The sequence below is a fragment of the Somniosus microcephalus genome, chromosome 31 (genome assembly GCF_052327205.1).
Source record: "Somniosus microcephalus isolate GS21.2 chromosome 31, FLI_Smic_1.0, whole genome shotgun sequence".
In the NCBI taxonomy this organism is placed as follows: Eukaryota; Metazoa; Chordata; class Chondrichthyes; order Squaliformes; family Somniosidae; genus Somniosus; species Somniosus microcephalus.
Window position 1 is genome coordinate 40536207 of NC_141017.1, and position 17744 is coordinate 40553950.

Consider the following 17744-nt stretch of genomic DNA (forward strand, 5'->3'; position numbering starts at 1 on the left):
AAAGGGAAACAAGGATAAAAGCAAAAGATAGGAAGGAGAAAAACAAAAGTGGCAGCCAGAGAAATCAACGGTTTAAATCTAACATGGCCACAGTAAATAATAATTCTAATAGGTCTAAGAGTGTTAAAAAAACAAGCCTGAAGGCTTTGTGTCTTAATGCGAGGAGCATTTGTAATAAGGTGGATGAATTGGCTGCGCAAATAGAGGTAAACGAATATGATTTGGTTGGGATTACGGAAACGTGGCTCAAGGATGGCCAAGACTGGGAACTCAACATCCAGGGGTATTCGATATTCAGGAAAGATAGGCAAAAAGGAAAGGGAGGTGGGGTAGCATTACTGGTTAAAGAAGGGATTAACACAATTGTAATGAAGGATATTAGCTCTGATGATGTGGAAACTGTATGGGTAGAATTGAGAAATACTAAGGGGAAAAAAACATTAGTGGGAGTGGTATATAGACCTCCCAACAGTAAGGCGGAGGTTGGGGATGGCATTAAAAGGAAAATTAAAGAAGCGTGCAATAAGGGCACAGCAGTCATCATGGGTGACTTTAATCTACATATAGATTGGGCTAACCAAATTGGTAACAATACTGTGGAGGAGGAATTCTTGGAGTGTTTACGGGATGGTTTCCTGGACCAATATGTCGAGGAACCAACCAGAGAGCAGGCCATCTTAGACTGGGTATTATGTAACGAGAAAGGATTCATTAGCAATCTTGTTGTACGAGGCCCCTTGGGTCGGAGCGATCATAATATGATCAAATTCTTCATTAAGATGGAGAATGAAGTAGTTGACTCAGAAACAAGGGTCCTCAATTTAAGTAAAGGAAACTACGATGGTCTGAGGAGCGAGTTGGGTAGGATTGATTGGGGAATGGCACTCAAAGGGTTGACGGTGGATAGGCAATGGCAAACATTCAAAGACCGAATGGATGAACTACAGAAGTTGTTCATCCCAGTTTGGCATAAAAATAAAGCAAAAAAGGTGACTCAACCGTGGCTAACAAGGGAAATTAGGGATAGCGTAAGATCCAAGGAGAGGACATATAAATTGGCCAGAAAAAGCAATAATCCTGAGGATTGGGAGCAGTTCAGGATTCAACAAAGGAGGACAAGGGGATTAATTAAGAAAGGGAAAATAGAATATGAGAGTAAGCTTGCAGGGAACATAAAAACTGACTGTAAAAGCTTTTATAGATATGTGAAGAGAATTGGTGAAGTCAAGCGTAGGTCCCTTGCAGTCAGAATCGGGGGAATTTATAATGGGGAACAAAGAAATGGCAGACCAACTAAATACATATTTTGGTTCTGTCTTCACAAAGGAGGACACAAATAACCTCCCAGAGATGCCGGGGAACATAGGGTCTGATGAAAGGGTGGAACTGAAAGAAATCAGTATTTGTAGGGAAATGGTGTTAGGAAAATTGATGGGACTGAAGGCCGATAAATCCCCAGGGCCTGATAATCTACATCCCAGGGTACTTAAGGAACTGGCCCTAGAAATAGTAGATGCATTGCTGGTCATCTTCCAGAACTCGATAGACTCTGGAACAGTACCCATGGATTGGAGGGTAGCTAATGTTACCCCACTATTCAAAAAAGGTGGTAGAGAAAAAGCGGGGAATTATAGACCGGTAAGCCTGACATCGGTAGTGGGGAAAATGCTAGAGTCTATTATAAAAGATGTAATAGCAGAGCACTTGGAAAGCAGTGACAGGATTGGACAAAGTCAACATGGATTTACAAAAGGTAAATCATGCTTGACTAATCTGCTGGAATTTTTTGAGGATGTGACTGGTAAAATGGATAAGGGAGAACCAGTGGATGTGGTGTATTTGGACTTTCAGAAGGCTTTCGATAAGGTCCCGCATAAGAGATTAGCGTGCAAAATTAAGGCACATGGGATTGGGGGCAAGGTATTGACTTGGATAGAGAACTGGTTGGCGGACAGAAAGCAAAGAGTTGGAATAAACGGGTCGTTTTCCGAGTGGCAGGCAGTGACTAGTGGGGTACCGCAGGGATCGGTCCTTGGACCCCAGCTGTTCACAATATATATTAATGATCTGGACGAGGGAATTGGATGTAATATCTCCAAATTTGCAGACAACACAAAGCTGGCTGGGAGGGTATGCTGCGAGGAGGATGTCACGAAACTCCAGTACGATTTGGACAGGTTAGGTGATTGGGCAGAAACATGGCAAATGCACTATAATGTGGATAAATGTGAGGTTATCCACTTTGGTGGCAAAAACAGGAAGGCAGATTATTATTTGAATGGCAATAGATTGGGAGAAAGGGAAGTGCAAAGAGACCTGGGTGTTCTTGTGCACCAGTCGCTGAAGGTAAGCATGCAGGTGCAGCAGGCGGTTAAGAAGGCAAATGGTATGTTGGCCTTCGTAGCAAGAGGGTTCGAGTACAGGAACAAGGATGTCTTGCTGCAGTTGTACAGGGCCTTGGTGAGACCGCACCTTGAGTATTGTGTGCAGTTTTGGTCGCCTTATCTGAGGAAGGATGTTCTTGCCATGGAGGGAGTGCAGCGAAGATTCACCAGACTGATACCTGGGATGGCAGGAATGACGTACGAGGAGAGATTGGGTCGATTGGGCTTATACTCACTGGAGTTTAGAAGATTGAGAGGGGATCTCATCGAAACCTATAAAATTCTGTCAGGCCTAGACAGACTAGATGCTGGAAGGATGTTCCCGATGGTCGGGGAGTCCAGAACCAGGGGTCACAGTCTAAGGATAAGGGGTAGGACATTTAGGACTGAAATGAGGAGGAATTTCTTCACCCAGAGAGTGGTGAACCTGTGGAATTCTCTGCCACAGATGACGGTGGAGGCCAGTTCATTAAATATATTCAAGAAGGAGTTGGATATATTTCTTAAGGCTAAAGGGATCAAGGGATATGGGGAGAAGGCAGGGGCAGGGTACTGAATTTGAATGATCAGCCATGATCTCATTGAATGGCGGAGCAGACATGAAGGGCCGAATGGCCTACTCCTGCTCCTATCTTCTATGTTTCTATGTTAATAGAGAGACCAGAGCCCGGGCCCTCCCTGTAATAGAGGGACCAGAGCCCGGGCCCTCCCTGTAATAGAGGGACCAGAGCCCAGGCTCTCCCTGTAATAGAGAGACCAGAGCCCGGGCTCTCCCTGTAATAGAGGGACCAGAGCCCGGGCCCTCCCTGTAATAGAGGGACCAGAGCCCAGGCTCTCCCTGTAATAGAGAGACCAGAGCCCGGGCTCTCCCTGTAATAGAGGGACCAGAGCCCGGGCCCTCCCTGTAATAGAGGGACCAGAGCCCGGGCCCTCCCTGTAATAGAGAGACCAGAGCCCGGGCTCTCCCTGTAATAGAGGGACCAGAGCCCGGGCCCTCCCTGTAATAGAGGGACCAGAGCCCGGGCCCTCCCTGTAATAGAGGGACCAGAGCCCGGGCCCTCCCTGTAATAGAGGGACCAGAGCCTGGGCCCTCCCTGTAATAGAGGGACCAGAGCCCGGGCCCTCCCTGTAATAGAGAGACCAGAGCCTGGGCCCTCCCTGTAATAGAGGGACCAGAGCCCGGGCCCTCCCTGTAATAGAGGGACCAGAGCCCGGGCCCTCCCTGTAATAGAGAGACCAGAGCCCGGGCCCTCCCTGTAATAGAGGGACCAGAGCCCGGGCCCTCCCTGTAATAGAGGGACCAGAGCCTGGGCCCTCCCTGTAATAGAGGGACCAGAGCCCGGGCCCTCCCTGTAATAGAGAGACCAGAGCCCGGGCCCTCCCTGTAATAGAGAGACCAGAGCCTGGGCCCTCCCTGTAATAGAGAGACCAGAGCCCGGGCCCTCCCTGTAATAGAGAGACCAGAGCCCGGGCCCTCCCTGTAATAGAGGGACCAGAGCCTGGGCCCTCCCTGTAATAGAGAGACCAGAGCCCGGGCCCTCCCTGCAATAGAGAGACCAGAGCCCGGGCCCTCCCTGTAATAGAGAGACCAGAGCCCGGGCCCTCCCTGTAATAGAGGGACCAGAGCCCGGGCCCTCCCTGTAATAGAGGGACCAGAGCCCGGGCCCTCCCTGTAATAGAGAGACCAGAGCCCGGGCCCTCCCTGTAATAGAGGGACCAGAGCCCGGGCCCTCCCTGTAATAGAGGGACCAGAGCCCGGGCCCTCCCTGTAATAGAGGGACCAGAGCCCGGGCCCTCCCTGTAATAGAGGGACCAGAGCCCGGGCCCTCCCTGTAATAGAGGGACCAGAGCCCGGGCCCTCCCTGTAATAGAGGGACCAGAGCCCGGGCCCTCCCTGTAATAGAGGGACCAGAGCCCGGGCCCTCCCTGTAATAGAGGGACCAGAGCCCGGGCCCTCCCTGTAATAGAGGGACCAGAGCCCGGGCCCTCCCTGTAATAGAGAGACCAGAGCCCGGGCCCTCCCTGTAATAGAGGGACCAGAGCCCGGGCCCTCCCTGTAATAGAGAGACCAGAGCCCGGGCCCTCCCTGTAATAGAGAGACCAGAGCCCGGGCCCTCCCTGTAATAGAGGGACCAGAGCCCGGGCCCTCCCTGTAATAGAGGGACCAGAGCCCGGGCCCTCCCTGTAATAGAGAGACCAGAGCCCGGGCCCTCCCTGTAATAGAGAGACCAGAGCCCGGGCCCTCCCTGTAATAGAGGGACCAGAGCCCGGGCCCTCCCTGTAATAGAGAGACCAGAGCCCGGGCCCTCCCCCAAACACCAAGATCACAATTAAAAGATGCAAAGTAACCATAAAATTCCATCAGAGATGATAAATTATATTTTATTCATATTTTTGAGTAAGTTATTGGTTGGGCAATGCCACAGGCCTCTCAGTAACGTGGCCTTTGCTCTGGTCCTTGTAAAACTCAACCCGTGTCCAGGGATCGGCCCATCACTGGGAGGTCAGGAGCAGCACAGCCGCTGGAACCCAATGGAAGTGTTGGCAGAGGGGTGGGCTCCCTGCCCCACCCCCCCCGTGTCCAATACCACTCGCGTGTCCCATTACGGGGGGAGGGGAGGGGGGTCCGTTACCAGGGCGGTGACATGGGCTGCGGGTTCTGCAGGTATGACATCACCACTGCTGAAATAGACAACCTGAAAAACCAAGGCAGAAAGGTCAGGGGTCACCGGCATTAACTCTTCACAAACCAAATCATGCAGCTTGTCCCATCCCCCCCCCCCCCCCCCCCCACTGCACTCAATTCCCCCCGCACCGCCCGCAAGCTGACGTCACCGCTGTGACCTCTACCACTCCCTCCCCAGGGCCCCACTCCCCCACCATCAATGTCCTGCCCTGCTGCAAATCCAACGACTCTCGTCTATAAATGCAGGGCTGTGTCCCAATGTTTAATCCCCGTTTTCGGCAGCCTTTAGGTCTCATTCTTGCCTCTAAGTCAGCAGGTCGTGGGTTCAAGTCCCACTCCAGGGACTAGAGCCCCATAATCCAGGCCGACACTCCAGGGCAGTACTGAGGGAGTGCTGCAGTGTTGGTGGTACTGTCTTTCGGACAAGACGTTAAACCGAGGCCCCGTCTGCCTCTCAGGTGGATGTAAAAGGTCCCATGGCAATACTTTAAAGAAGATCAGGGGAGTCCTCAACCAACATCACTAAAAACAGATGATCTGGTCATTTTCACATTGCTGTTTGTGGGAGCTTGCTGTGCGCAAATTGGCTGCCGCGTTTCCTACATTACAACAGTGACTACACTTCAAAAAAGTACCTCATTGTCTGTGAAGTGCTTTGGGGCGTCCTGAGGTGAAGGGAATTATTTTAACAGTATGGTTTCACTTACATGAAACTGCTCATCATTTGTTTGGTGTCTTCGGAGCTGCGGGAGTTTGCGAAGCTGATGAAAGAGCAGTAAACGGCAATCCAGGCACACCACTTCAACTGGGAGAGAGGGAGAGAGGATCAGAGCCCGGGACCACACACCCCGACCCAGCCCCCAGCCCCAGCCCAATCCAGGCACACCACTTTCAACTGGGAGAGAGGATCAGAGCCCGGGACCACACACCCCGACCCAGCCCCCAGCCCCAGCCCAATCCAGGCACACCACTTCAACTGGGAGAGAGGGAGAGAGGATCAGAGCCCGGGACCACACACTCCAGCCCCAGCCCAGTCCAGTCACACCACTTCAACTGGGCGAGACCGTTCAGACCCCAGGGACCGCAAACCCAGCCTGCGTCAGACCTCAAATGCCCAAACCCAGGCTCAGACCCCACAAACCCCAAACTCAGCTTGAGGGGGGGGGGGGGGGAAATCAGCCTCGGGTCCTGCTCCATTCAGAGACTCTTGTGTAGGCATCAGGATAAAGTATGGTGCCCTCACAGCTGAATAGCCCACTGACATTCACTGTGAAGCCTAACAGAGTGAGTACTCAGCACAAACAGCCTCAGGAAGAATGAGCATGTTCAGGAGCAGAGAGAAGAAACAAGGGGGAAAAAAGGGTGAGAATGAGAGTACCTTTAACATCAGCCCGCACATACTGAAGATCATCCCCAGCAGGTTCATGTAGTCTGGAGTGGGATCCTCCAGGGTCGGGTTATTATCACTGGCAGGCGGTTTATACCTGGAACAAAGTAGTTTCAGAGAAAAACAAACCATCCTCACACAAACTCCAGGTATGCTAGAGAAACAGACTTGTACCCACCAGTACTGTACCCCAGTGTTAGTGACAGACCTGTACCCACCAGTACTGTACCCGTGTTATACAGTGACAGACCTGTACCCACCAGTACTGTACCCGTGTTATACAGTGACAGACCTGTACCCACCAGTACTGTACCCCAGTGTTATACAGTGACAGACCTGTACCCACCAGTACTGTACCCCAGTGTTAGTGACAGACCTGTACCCACCAGTACTGTACCCCAGTGTGTCAGACCTGTACCCACCAGTACTGTACCCCAGTGTTAGTGTCAGACCTGTCCCCACCAGTACTGTACCCCAGTGTTACAGTGACAGACCTGTACCCACCAGTACTGTACCCGTGTTAGTGACAGACCTGTACCCACCAGTACTGTACCCCAGTGTTAGTGACAGACCTGTACCCACCAGTACTGTACCCCAGTGTTAGTGACAGACCTGTACCCACCAGTACTGTACCCGTGTTATACAGTGACAGACCTGTACCCACCAGTACTGTACCCCAGTGTTAGTGACAGACCTGTACCCACCAGTACTGTACCCGTTATACAGTAACAGACTTGTACCCACTAGTACTGTACCCCAGTGTTATACAAAGTGACTAACCCGTACCCACTAGTACTGTACCCCAGTGTTACAGCGACAGACTTGTACCCACCAGTACTGTACCCCAGTGTTATACAGTGACAGACTTGTACCCACTAGTACTGTACCCCAGTGTTATAGTGACAGACTTGTACCCACCAGTACTGTACCCGTGTTACGGCAAGAGACCTGTACCCACTAGTAGTGTACCCACCAGTACTGAACCCCAGTGTTACAGACCCGTACCCACTAGTACTGTACCAGTGTTATAGTGACAGACCTGTACCCACCAGTACTGTACCCCAGTGTTATAGTGACAGACCTGTACCCACCAGTACTGTACCCATGTTATACAGCGACAGACCTGTACCCACCAGTACTGTACCCCAATGTTATAGTGACAGACCTGTACCCACCAGTACTGTACCCGTGTTATACAGCAACAGACTTGTACCCACTAGTACTGTACCCCAGTGTTATACAAAGTGACTAACCCGTACCCACTAGTACTGTACCCCAGTGTTACAGCGACAGACCTGTACCCACCAGTACTGGACCCGAGTGTTAGTGTCAGACCTGTACCTACCAGTACTGTACCCCAGTGTTATACAGTGACAGACCTGTCCCCACCAGTACTGTACCCCAGTGTTATACAGTGACAGACCTGTACCCACCAGTACTGTACCCCAGTGTTATACACTGACAGACCTGTACCCACCAGTACTGTACCCGTGTTATACAGCAACAGACTTGTACCCACTAGTACTGTACCCCAGTGTTATACAAAGTGACTAACCCGTACCCACTAGTACTGTACCCCAGTGTTACAGCGACAGACCTGTACCCACCAGTACTGGACCCGAGTGTTAGTGTCAGACCTGTACCTACCAGTACTGTACCCCAGTGTTATACAGTGACAGACCTGTCCCCACCAGTACTGTACCCCAGTGTTATACAGTGACAGACCTGTACCCACCAGTACTGTACCCCAGTGTTATACACTGACAGACCTGTACTCACCAGCACTGTACCCCAGTGTTATACACTGACAGACCCGTACTCACCAGCACTGTACCCCAGTGTTATACACCGACAGACCCGTACTCACCAGTACTATACACCAGTGTTATACATTGACAGACTTGTATCCCCAGTACTGTGTCACTCTCTAGACACAGCCAAAGTTTGGGACACGATTTAGAATTGTTTTGCTGGAGAGGAAAGTTCATGGTGGAGGGAACCCAGTATGAAACTTGAAATGACTGTTGGTAGTTAATATTATTAAAGAAAGTCTTGCATTTCTACAGCGCCTTTCACAACCTCAAGACATCTCAAAGCGCTTTACAGCCAATGAAGTACTTTTTGGAGTGTAGTTACTGTTGTAATGTGGGAAACGCGGCAGCCAAATTGTGCACAGCAAGCTCCCACTAACAGCAATGTGATAATGACCAGATTATCCGTTTTCGTGATGTTGATTGAGGAATAAATATTGGCCCAGGACACCGGGAAGAACTTTCCTGCTCTTCTTCCAATAACAGCCATGGGATCTTTTACATCCTCCTCAGAGAGCAGATGGGGCCTCGGTTTAACGTCTCATCCGAAAGACAGCACCTCCGACAGTGCGGCGCTCCCTCAGTACTGCCCCTCCGACAGTGTGGCGCTCCCTCAGTACTGCCCCTCCGACAGTGCGGCGCTCCCTCAGTACTTCCTTTCCGACAGTGCGGCGCTCCCTCCGACAGTGCGGCGCTCCCTCCGTACTGCCCCTCCGACAGTGCGGCGCTCCCTCCGTACTGCCCCTCCGACAGTGCGGCGCTCCCTCCGTACTGCCCCTCCGACAGTGCGGCGCTCCCTCCGTACTGCCCCTCCGACAGTGCGGCGCTCCCTCCGTACTGCCCCTCCGACAGTGCGGCGCTCCCTCAGTACTGCCCCTCCGACAGTGCGGCGCTCCCTCAGTACTGCCCCTCCGACAGTGCGGCGCTCCCTCAGTACTGCCCCTCCGACAGTGCGGCGCTCCCTCAGTACTGCCCCTCCGACAGTGCGGCGCTCCCTCAGTACTGCCCCTCCGACAGTGCGGCGCTCCCTCAGTACTGCCCCTCCGACAGTGCGGCGCTCCCTCAGTACTGCCCCTCCGACAGTGCGGCGCTCCCTCAGTACTGCCCCTCCGACAGTGCGGCGCTCCCTCCGTACTGCCCCTCCGACAGTGCGGCGCTCCCTCAGTACTGCCCCTCCGACAGTGCGGCGCTCCCTCAGTACTGCCCCTCCGACAGTGCGGCGCTCCCTCAGTACTGCCCCTCCGACAGTGCGGCGCTCCCTCAGTACTGCCCCTCCCACAGTGCGGCGCTCCCTCAGTACTGCCCCTCCCACAGTGCGGCGCTCCCTCAGTACTGCCCCTCCCACAGTGCGGCGCTCCCTCAGTACTGCCCCTCCGACAGTGCGGCGCTCCCTCCGTACTGCCCCTCCGACAGTGCGGCGCTCCCTCAGTACTGCCCCTCCCACAGTGCGGCGCTCCCTCAGTACTGCCCCTCCCACAGTGCGGCACTCCCTCAGTACTGCCCCTCCGACAGTGCGGCGCTCCCTCAGTACTGCCCCTCCGACAGTGCGGCGCTCCCTCAGTACTGCCCCTCCGACAGTGCGGCGCTCCCTCAGTACTGCCCCTCCGACAATGCGGCACTCCCTCAGTACACACTGTGTCTCCGGGCTCGGGCCTCACCTCAGGATCTTGTTGGGTTTCCGCGGATCCGCCATCTTGTGGTTGACCTTTTCCCGGAAGCGGAAGTGGGGCTGATGGCGCTGCCGGCTCGCGCGCGGTTCCCGGGGAAACGGCTCCGGGACCTGGAGTGCGGCCAGAGAGCGGTGAGGGCGGCCCGGTTCACCGGTGGGTGAGAGATAGCGGGCCCCGGGGATAAACACCACCCCCCGGGGATAAACACCACCCCCCGGGGCTAACACTACCCCCAGAGAGCGGTGAGGGCGGCCCGGTTCACCGGTGGGTGAGACAGCGGCCCCCGGGGATAAACACCACCCCCCGGGGCTAACACCATCCCCAGAGAGCGGTGAGGGCGGCCCGGTTCACCGGTGGGTGAGACAGCGGCCCCCGGGGATAAACACCACCCCCCGGGGCTAACACTACCCCCAGAGAGCGGTGAGGGCGGCCCGGTTCACCGGTGGGTGAGAGAGAGCGGGCCCCCCGGGACACCCCCCCCCGGAGACAAACCACCCCCGGGGCAAACTTCCCCCACCTCGGCAACACCTGCCCTGTAGTTACCCCATTATCCTGCTATGTTATATACTTGTGTACTAATTTATTAAAAACCGTATGTTAACCCATGCTGACAAATCCAAAACTGCTCAAATTCTGCGGCCTCTCGGCTGAAACTTCAAGCCAACAACCACATTCCCACCTGTACAAGTTTCCTGACCAAACAGTTAAACTCCGAGTGACCTCAGGCTGGATTTACTTAACATCTATTAGACTTTGTGAACTTAAAGGGGTGAAGCCAAGCTATATACAGCTGCAGCGTCGAGGCAGAATGATTCATTGTACGTTACAGGCTGTCGATCTGTGTGCTCAATGCCACAGGAGATGTGCTAGTGCTGTATATTTAAGCTGTCTGTACATGTCTCCTGTTTGTTGGGTGGTATTGTGTTTGTAGGTTGTGATATTCTCTGTTCCCGCCCCTAGTGGATGGTAATTACTGTCTGACCTGCGGCAGCGACAAATCCCTGAAGCTGTGGAATCCACATCGAGGAACTCTTCTAAAGACCTACGCTGGCCATGGATATGAGGTTCTGGACGCTGCTGGGTAAGAGGCTCACTGCACGCAGCCCCATGGTGTTGGGTGAGAGCGATGGATTGTCATCGCCCGCTGTCACTGCAGACCTGCTTTCTCCTCTCTCAGGTGCTGGCTTGCTGGCTGCACTCCAGCTTCTCACCCAAGAGCCCAAGTCTATCCCGATACATCTCGAGACGTGCCTTTTGCAGCAGCTCACTGAAAGAGCCGGCACAGATGTGATGGGCCAAATGGCCTCCTGCACTGTAGCCCTCTAGAGAGCAGGAGCACGGGTTAATTTTTCCCGTTCCCCAACCCGGGGCACTGATTTTCTTTTACCTGTTTATTGTTTTTGATGTTGCTGTGACCCCAGCCCTCTGACCTTTGCCCTTGGGGGTCAGCTGGTCCCGAGGCCCCTAACCTTGGGCCTCGTGCGAGGTCCGACCTTGGGCCTCGTGTATTGCGCACCTTCCTGCCGCTGCTCTCCTTTGAGTCACCCACAGCTCTGACCTTTCACTTCCCTCAGGTCCTGCGACAACAGCCAGATCTGCTCGTGCGGAGCCGATAAAACAGTCATCCTGTGGGACGTGGCGACGGGACAGCTGGTCCGGAAATTCCGGGGTCACGGAGGGGTAAGAACGGTTTTGTTTGGTAACTAAATGGAGCGCTGCCAGATCCTGTGGTTCTCAACAATCTACACCACTGCCTACCCGGGCTGGAATAGTGCTGGGAGAGGTGGGGGGTGTCGTGTGTGGCACTGGGACACTGACTTCACCAATCAACTCTCGGACCGTCTGCCCTCTCCTACCCATGTGCCGCTGTGGTGATTCGATGGGTGACTCGGTCTCCAGTCCTCACACCCCCACCAAGTGGCTGTCCCTGCATCGCTCCCCACCTTCACTCACCTCTCTAACTCTCCGACTGCTCTGTGCCCTCTTCCCCCTCCCTCCTTCAAACACCAATCATTGTTTCTCTCTCTTTACAGAAAGTAAACTGCGTTCAGTTCAACGAGGAGTCAACCGTCATCGTCTCAGGTGGGAGAGAGAAGAGAATGTGGGGCTTCGATGGTCAGATCAAATGGTGGGGGCACGCACTCGGGGCGAGAAGGGTTGGCGGGCAGCGGGGTAGTGGGTCATGGGCAGGGGGATCGAGGGTTGGCGGGCAGCGGGGTAGTGGGTCATGGGCAGGGGGGTAGTGGGTCCCGGGCGGAGGGGTCAAGGGTTGGGAGACAGGTGGGTCACGGGTAGGGGGTCAAGGGTTGGCGGGCAGCGGGATAGTGGGTCACGGGCAGGGGGGTCAAGGGTTGGGAGACAGGCGGGTGACGAGCAGGGGGTCAAGGGTTGGGGGACAGGCGGCTCACGGGCAGGGGGGGTCAAGGGCTGGTGGGCAGTGGATCACGGGCAGAGGGTCAGTGGGCTGCTTTCTGCCCCCTCCTATTATACAGTGGGTCTGGGTAGGGGTGCTGATGTCAGTGCTCAACTCCTGTGATGTTGGTTCTGGAGTTTATCAGTGAAGCTACTTCTAATGTGAGAAAGGAGAGAGTGCCGCATAGGAACAGGAGTAGGCCATTCAGCCACTCGAGTCTCTTCTCCATTCAATCAGATCATGACTGCTTTCAATGAGTTTCCTGCAGGTTACAATCTTCACACTTGTTCCCAGTTGGAGGCTGCATGGTAGCTCGGTCTGTGAACACGCCGTTCATTAGCTGACCTGATAATCTAATTGCAGGTTCCATCGATACCTCGATTCGATGTTGGGACTGTCGCTCACGGAAACCGGAGCCCATTCAAATCTTAGATGAAGCGAAGGACGGGATTTCCAGTTTGAAGGTTTCAGACCATGAAATTCTGTCAGGGTGAGCGTCACAGAACTGTGCAAGAGCAGAGCAAGCAACATAGCAACTAGAAACCCCCACACACCGAAACACACCAAACCCCGCGTACAGATACCAAACCCGCGTGTACACAGATACACACCAAACCCCGCGTGTACACACACACCAAACCTGCATGTACACACAGATACACACCAAATCCGCGTGTACACACAGATACACACCAAACCCACGTGTACACACACACCAAACCCGCGTGTACAGGAGAGGAGTGGGTGAGGTTTTGAGAGTGGGTCTTGTGTGACTGACAGGTTTGCTCTGCACCGTAACAGCTTCCTGTTGTTTTAGGTCTGTTGACGGGCGAGTCAGGAGATATGACCTGCGGATGGGACAACTGTTCGCAGATTTCATCGGAAGTAAGTAGTGAACAATGAGATGGGATTATAGCACATCAGTTCAGATGGACAGACGGTCACTGTGTTTCTCTCTCTCTCACAGGTCCGATAACGAGTGTGTGTTTCAGCAGGGATGGTCAGTGTTCGCTCAGCTCCAGCCTGGACTCCACACTGCGCCTGTTGGATAAGGAGACCGGGGAGCTGCTGGGAGAGTAGGTGAATTGTGTATCAGTCGTGTCCTGAGGCAGGAGAAACAAAACCAGAATCAAACCAACTGGAGTATTGTGTCCAATTCTGGACACCGCACTTTAGGAAGGATGTGAAGGCCTTAGAGAGGGTGCAGAAAATATTTACTAGAATGGTTCCAGGGATGAGGGACTTCGGTTACGTGGATAGACTGGAGAAGCTGGGATTGTTCTCCTTAAAGCAGAGAAGACTGAGAGGAGATTTGATAGCGGTGTTCAAAATCATGAGGGGTCTGGACAGAGTAGATAGAGAGAAACTGTTCCCATTGGCGGAAGGGTCGCGAACCAGAGGACATAAGGTGATTGGCAAAAGAACCAAAGGCAACATGAAAAACTATTTTACTCAGCGAGTGGTTAGGATCTGGATTGCACTGCCCGAAAGGGTGGTGGAGGCAGACTCAATCATGGCTTTCAAAAGGGAGTTGGATAAGTACCTGAAGGAAAGAAATTTGCAGGGCTCCGGGGAAAGGGTGGGGGAGTGGGACTATCTGAAGTGCTCTTGCAGAGAGCCGGCACGGGCTGAATGGCCTCCTACCATTCCATGATTCTATGAACTGGCCCCAACCTAGTTTTCTCACTTCCTCTCCTGTGGACACAGGCCCAGCGGCCTGGTGTCTGAGCCAAGTTGCTGCTTTTCCCCCACTCCTCAAACCAAAGGATTCAGTTGTTCCAGTGAAGTGTTGGGTTTGCAGCCCTGGGAGACCAGCAGTCTCGCTCTTCCTGTGCCACTCGCGCAAGTCACTCAAGCTGAACTGATACTATTGCGTCCCCCCCCGACCGCCAGCCCCTCCTCTCCCCCCCCCCCCAGACCGCCATTGCCCCCCCCGGACCACCATTGCCCCCCCTCTGGGTAGGGCCACCATTGAAATCATCAGTGTTACTTTGTGATCGGTCACGAGCGTTTCTCTCCCCAGTCCCAATGTGGATTCACTGCCGAGCTTCGTCTGCCCAGCAACCGATGTGTCGCGGCGTTTGAGTGGCTGACGCGGATTGTAACTTAGCAACGAGACGCGCGGCTGACCTAAACCCAAGGTGCCCTTTGTGTCAACAGGTACACGGGACACAGGAACAGAGAGTACAAGGTGGATTGTTGCTTCAACGAGTCCGACACACACGTGATCAGCGGCTCCGAGGATGGGCTCGTGTACTTCTGGGATCTGGTCGAGGTGAGCAGACCGACCCCCCCTCCCTCCCCCCGCTTCCCCTGCGACATGCAGGCTTATTCTCCTGATCACTGTCCGGTGACGACTCCTGGGGAGTCCCCGTTTTTTTATATTTATTCGTTCCTGGGATGTGGGCGTCGCTGGTAAGGCCAGCATTTATTGCCCATCCCTAATCGCCCTGGAGAAGGTGGTGGTGAGCCACCGCCTTGAACCGCTGCAGTCCGTGTGGTGAAGGTGCTCCCACAGTGCTGTTAGGGAGGGAGTTCCAGGATTTTGACCCAGCGACGATGAAGGAACGGCCGATATACTTCTAAGTCAGGATGGTGTGTGACTCGGAGGGGAACTTGGAGGTGATGGTGTTCCCATGCACCTGCTACCCTTGTCCTTCTCGTTGGTAGAGGTTGCGGGTTTGGGAGGTGCTGCCGAAGAAGCCTTGGCGAGTTGCTGCAGTGTATCCTGTAGATGGTACACACTGCAGCCACGGTGCGCCGGTGGTGGAGGGAGTGAATGTTTAAGGTGGTGGATGGGGTGCCAATCAAGTGAGCTGCTTTGACCTGGATGATGTCGAGCTTCTTGAGTGTTGTTGGAGCTGCACTCATCCAGGCAAATGGAGAGTATTCCATCACACTCCTGACTTGTGTCTTGTAGATGGTGGAAAGGCTTTGGGTAGTCAGGAGGTGGGACACTCGCCGCAGAATACCCAGCCTGTGACCTGCTCTTGTAGCCACAATATTTATGTGGCTGGTCCAGTTAAGTTTCTGGTCAATGGTGACCCCCCAGGATATTGATGGTGGGGGATTCGACGATGGTAATGCCGTTGAATGTCAAGGGGTGGTGGTTAGACTCTCGCTTGTTGGAGATAGTCATTGCCTGGCACTTCTGTGGCACGAATGTTACCTGCCACTTATCAGCCCAAGCCTGAATGTCGCCCAGGTCTTGTTGCATGTGGGCATGGACTGCTTCATTATGTAAGGAATTGTGAATGGCACTGAACGCTGTGCAGTCATCGGCGAACATCCCCATTTCTGACCTTATGTTGGAGGGAAGGTCATTGATGAAGCAGCTGAAGATGGTTGGGCAGTGGCCTAGGACACTGCCCTGAGAAACTCCTGCAGTGATGTCCTAGGGCTGAGATGATTGACCTCCAACCACCTTCCTTTGTGCTAAGTATGACTCCAGCCCAATTTTACTAGGGCTCCTTGATGTCAAGGGCAGTCACTCTCACCTCACCCCTGGAATTCAGCTCTTTAGTCCATTTGGACTAAGGCTGGAATGTGGTCTGGAGCCGAGAGTTTGGGCTCCGCCAGGACCAATCAGTGAGCAGGTTATTGGTAAGTGCCGCTTGGTAGCACTGTCGACAACACTGTCCATCACTTTACTGATGATTGACAGTAGACTGATGGGGCAGTAATTGGCCAGATTGGATTTGTCCTGCTCTTTGTGGACAGGACATACCTGGGTAGTTATCCACATTGTCGGGTAGATGCCAGTGTGCTAGCTGTACTGGAACAGCTTGGCTAGAGGCACGGCTAGTTCTGGAGCACCAGTCTTTAGCACGATAGCCGGGATGTTGTCGGGGCCCATAGCCTTTGCTGTATCCAGTGCACTCAGCCGTTTCAATGTGGAGTGTATCGAATTGGCTGAAGACTGGCTTCTGTGATGGTGGGGACCTCAGGAGTAGGCCGATATGGATCATCCACTCGGCACTTCTGGCTAAAGATGGTTGCAAATGCTTCAGCCTTGTCTTTTGCACTCACGTGCTGGGCTCCATCATCGAGGATGGGGATATTCCCCATCCCTCCTCCCATCAGTTGTTTAATTGTCCACCACGAGGCAGGGCAGCAGAGCTTTGATCTGATCCGTTGGTTGTGGGATCGCTTAGCTCTGCCTATATAGCATGCTGCTTCCAATGTTTAGCATTCATGTAGTCTCCACAAGGACATGCGTGGTGGTCACTGCCACCAGTGCTGTCATGGACAGATGCATCTGCAACATGTAGATTGGTGAGGACGAGGTTTTTCCCCTCGTGTTGGTTCTCACCACCTGTTGCAGGCCCAGACTGGCAACTTTGTCCTTCGGGACTCGGTCAGTAGTGGTGCTACCAAGCCATTCTTGGTGATGGACATTGAAGTCCCCCAGCCAGAGTACATTCTGTGCCCTCGCTACTCTCAGTGCTTCTTCCAAGTGGTGTTCAACATGGAGGAGTACGGATTCATCAGCTGAGGGAGGGCGGGGAGGTCAGGACCACGCTTGGCACCCTTCAGTCTAGGCTCACAGAAGGAATGGCCATGTGGGGGAGGTACTGGAGGGGGAACCTGGTTGTGGCCCTCGCCTTTGAGTCAGAAGGCTCCGGCTGCTCTCAGGTGGATGTAAAAGATCCCATGGCGCTATTTTTGAAGAAGAGCAGGGGAGTTCTCCCTGGTGTCCTGGACCAATATTTGTCCCTCAATCAGCATCACTAAAACAAATTATCCGGTCGTTGTCACGAATGTGGTTTGTGGGATCTTGCTGTGCACAGATTGCCTGCTGCGTTTCCTACATTTGAACAGTGCCTACACTTCAAAAAGTGCTTCATTGGCTGTAAATTGCTTTGGGACGTCCTGAGGTTGTGAAAGGTGCTATAGAAATGCAAGTGGTGTTTTAAGCTGCTGTTACATGTTGTGATTTACTGGTTGCAGGGGTCCCAGGCTATGTCCCTGCCTGTTGGGAAGGGCGTGGTGCAGTCACTGAGCTACCATCCCACACAGCCGTGTTTACTCACCACCACTGCGGGTGCTGTCCAGGTCTGGGGAGAAGAGAGCGACGAGGCAGACACGCAGACGACCTCGTGACTATCCCCAGCCCAGGCCCACACTCTGCGTCACGGACAATCTCTCAGCCCTTAACTGGTCCTAGGGGCTGAAGGGCAGAGACCCGGACCCTCACTCTGAACAACCTGACGCAGTAAATCCGCACATTCACAATTTCGTAACTACCCCTCGTCCATCTCCGACAATCCCATGTCCACGTGATTTAAACAATGAATTGTGAGATGAATAAAATTACTTTCCGAGATGGTGGAGTTTGTGCTGTAATGTGAGGAATTCTGGGTTGTAACAATGGGACTCCCGCTGAACAAAAC

At 53.6% G+C, this 17744-nt stretch overlaps 2 protein-coding genes across 5 annotated transcripts; one reads left to right on the top strand and one right to left on the bottom strand.

Moving 5' to 3' along the window:
- Window positions 1–4750: 4750 nt before the first annotated feature.
- Window positions 4751–10033, bottom strand: wdr83os (WD repeat domain 83 opposite strand). Its single transcript, XM_085971918.1, has 4 exons — window positions 9927–10033; window positions 6449–6554; window positions 5778–5875; window positions 4751–5080 (listed from the first exon to the last, which is right to left on the bottom strand). The coding sequence occupies exons 1-4, from the start codon at window positions 9959–9961 to the stop codon at window positions 5014–5016; spliced, it is 306 nt and encodes a 101-aa protein (XP_085828044.1). The 5' UTR covers window positions 9962–10033; the 3' UTR covers window positions 4751–5013.
- wdr83 (WD repeat domain containing 83) lies at window positions 9971–17677 on the top strand. Of its 4 annotated transcripts, none has more exons than XM_085971915.1 (9): window positions 9971–10091; window positions 10899–11019; window positions 11513–11618; window positions 11972–12020; window positions 12715–12841; window positions 13169–13236; window positions 13319–13427; window positions 14512–14626; window positions 17302–17677. In XM_085971915.1, exons 1-9 carry the CDS (start codon window positions 10001–10003, stop codon window positions 17452–17454), a joined length of 939 nt encoding a protein of 312 aa, XP_085828041.1. In that variant the 5' UTR covers window positions 9971–10000; the 3' UTR covers window positions 17455–17677. The 4 variants fall into 4 exon arrangements, with proteins under 4 accessions (XP_085828041.1, XP_085828040.1, XP_085828039.1 ...); XM_085971913.1 differs by lacking the exon at window positions 9971–10091 and adding an exon at window positions 10434–10756; XM_085971914.1 differs by lacking the exons at window positions 9971–10091; window positions 12715–12841 and adding an exon at window positions 10432–10756 and having other exon boundaries at window positions 11972–12066.
- The last annotated feature ends 67 nt before the right edge of the window (window positions 17678–17744 follow it).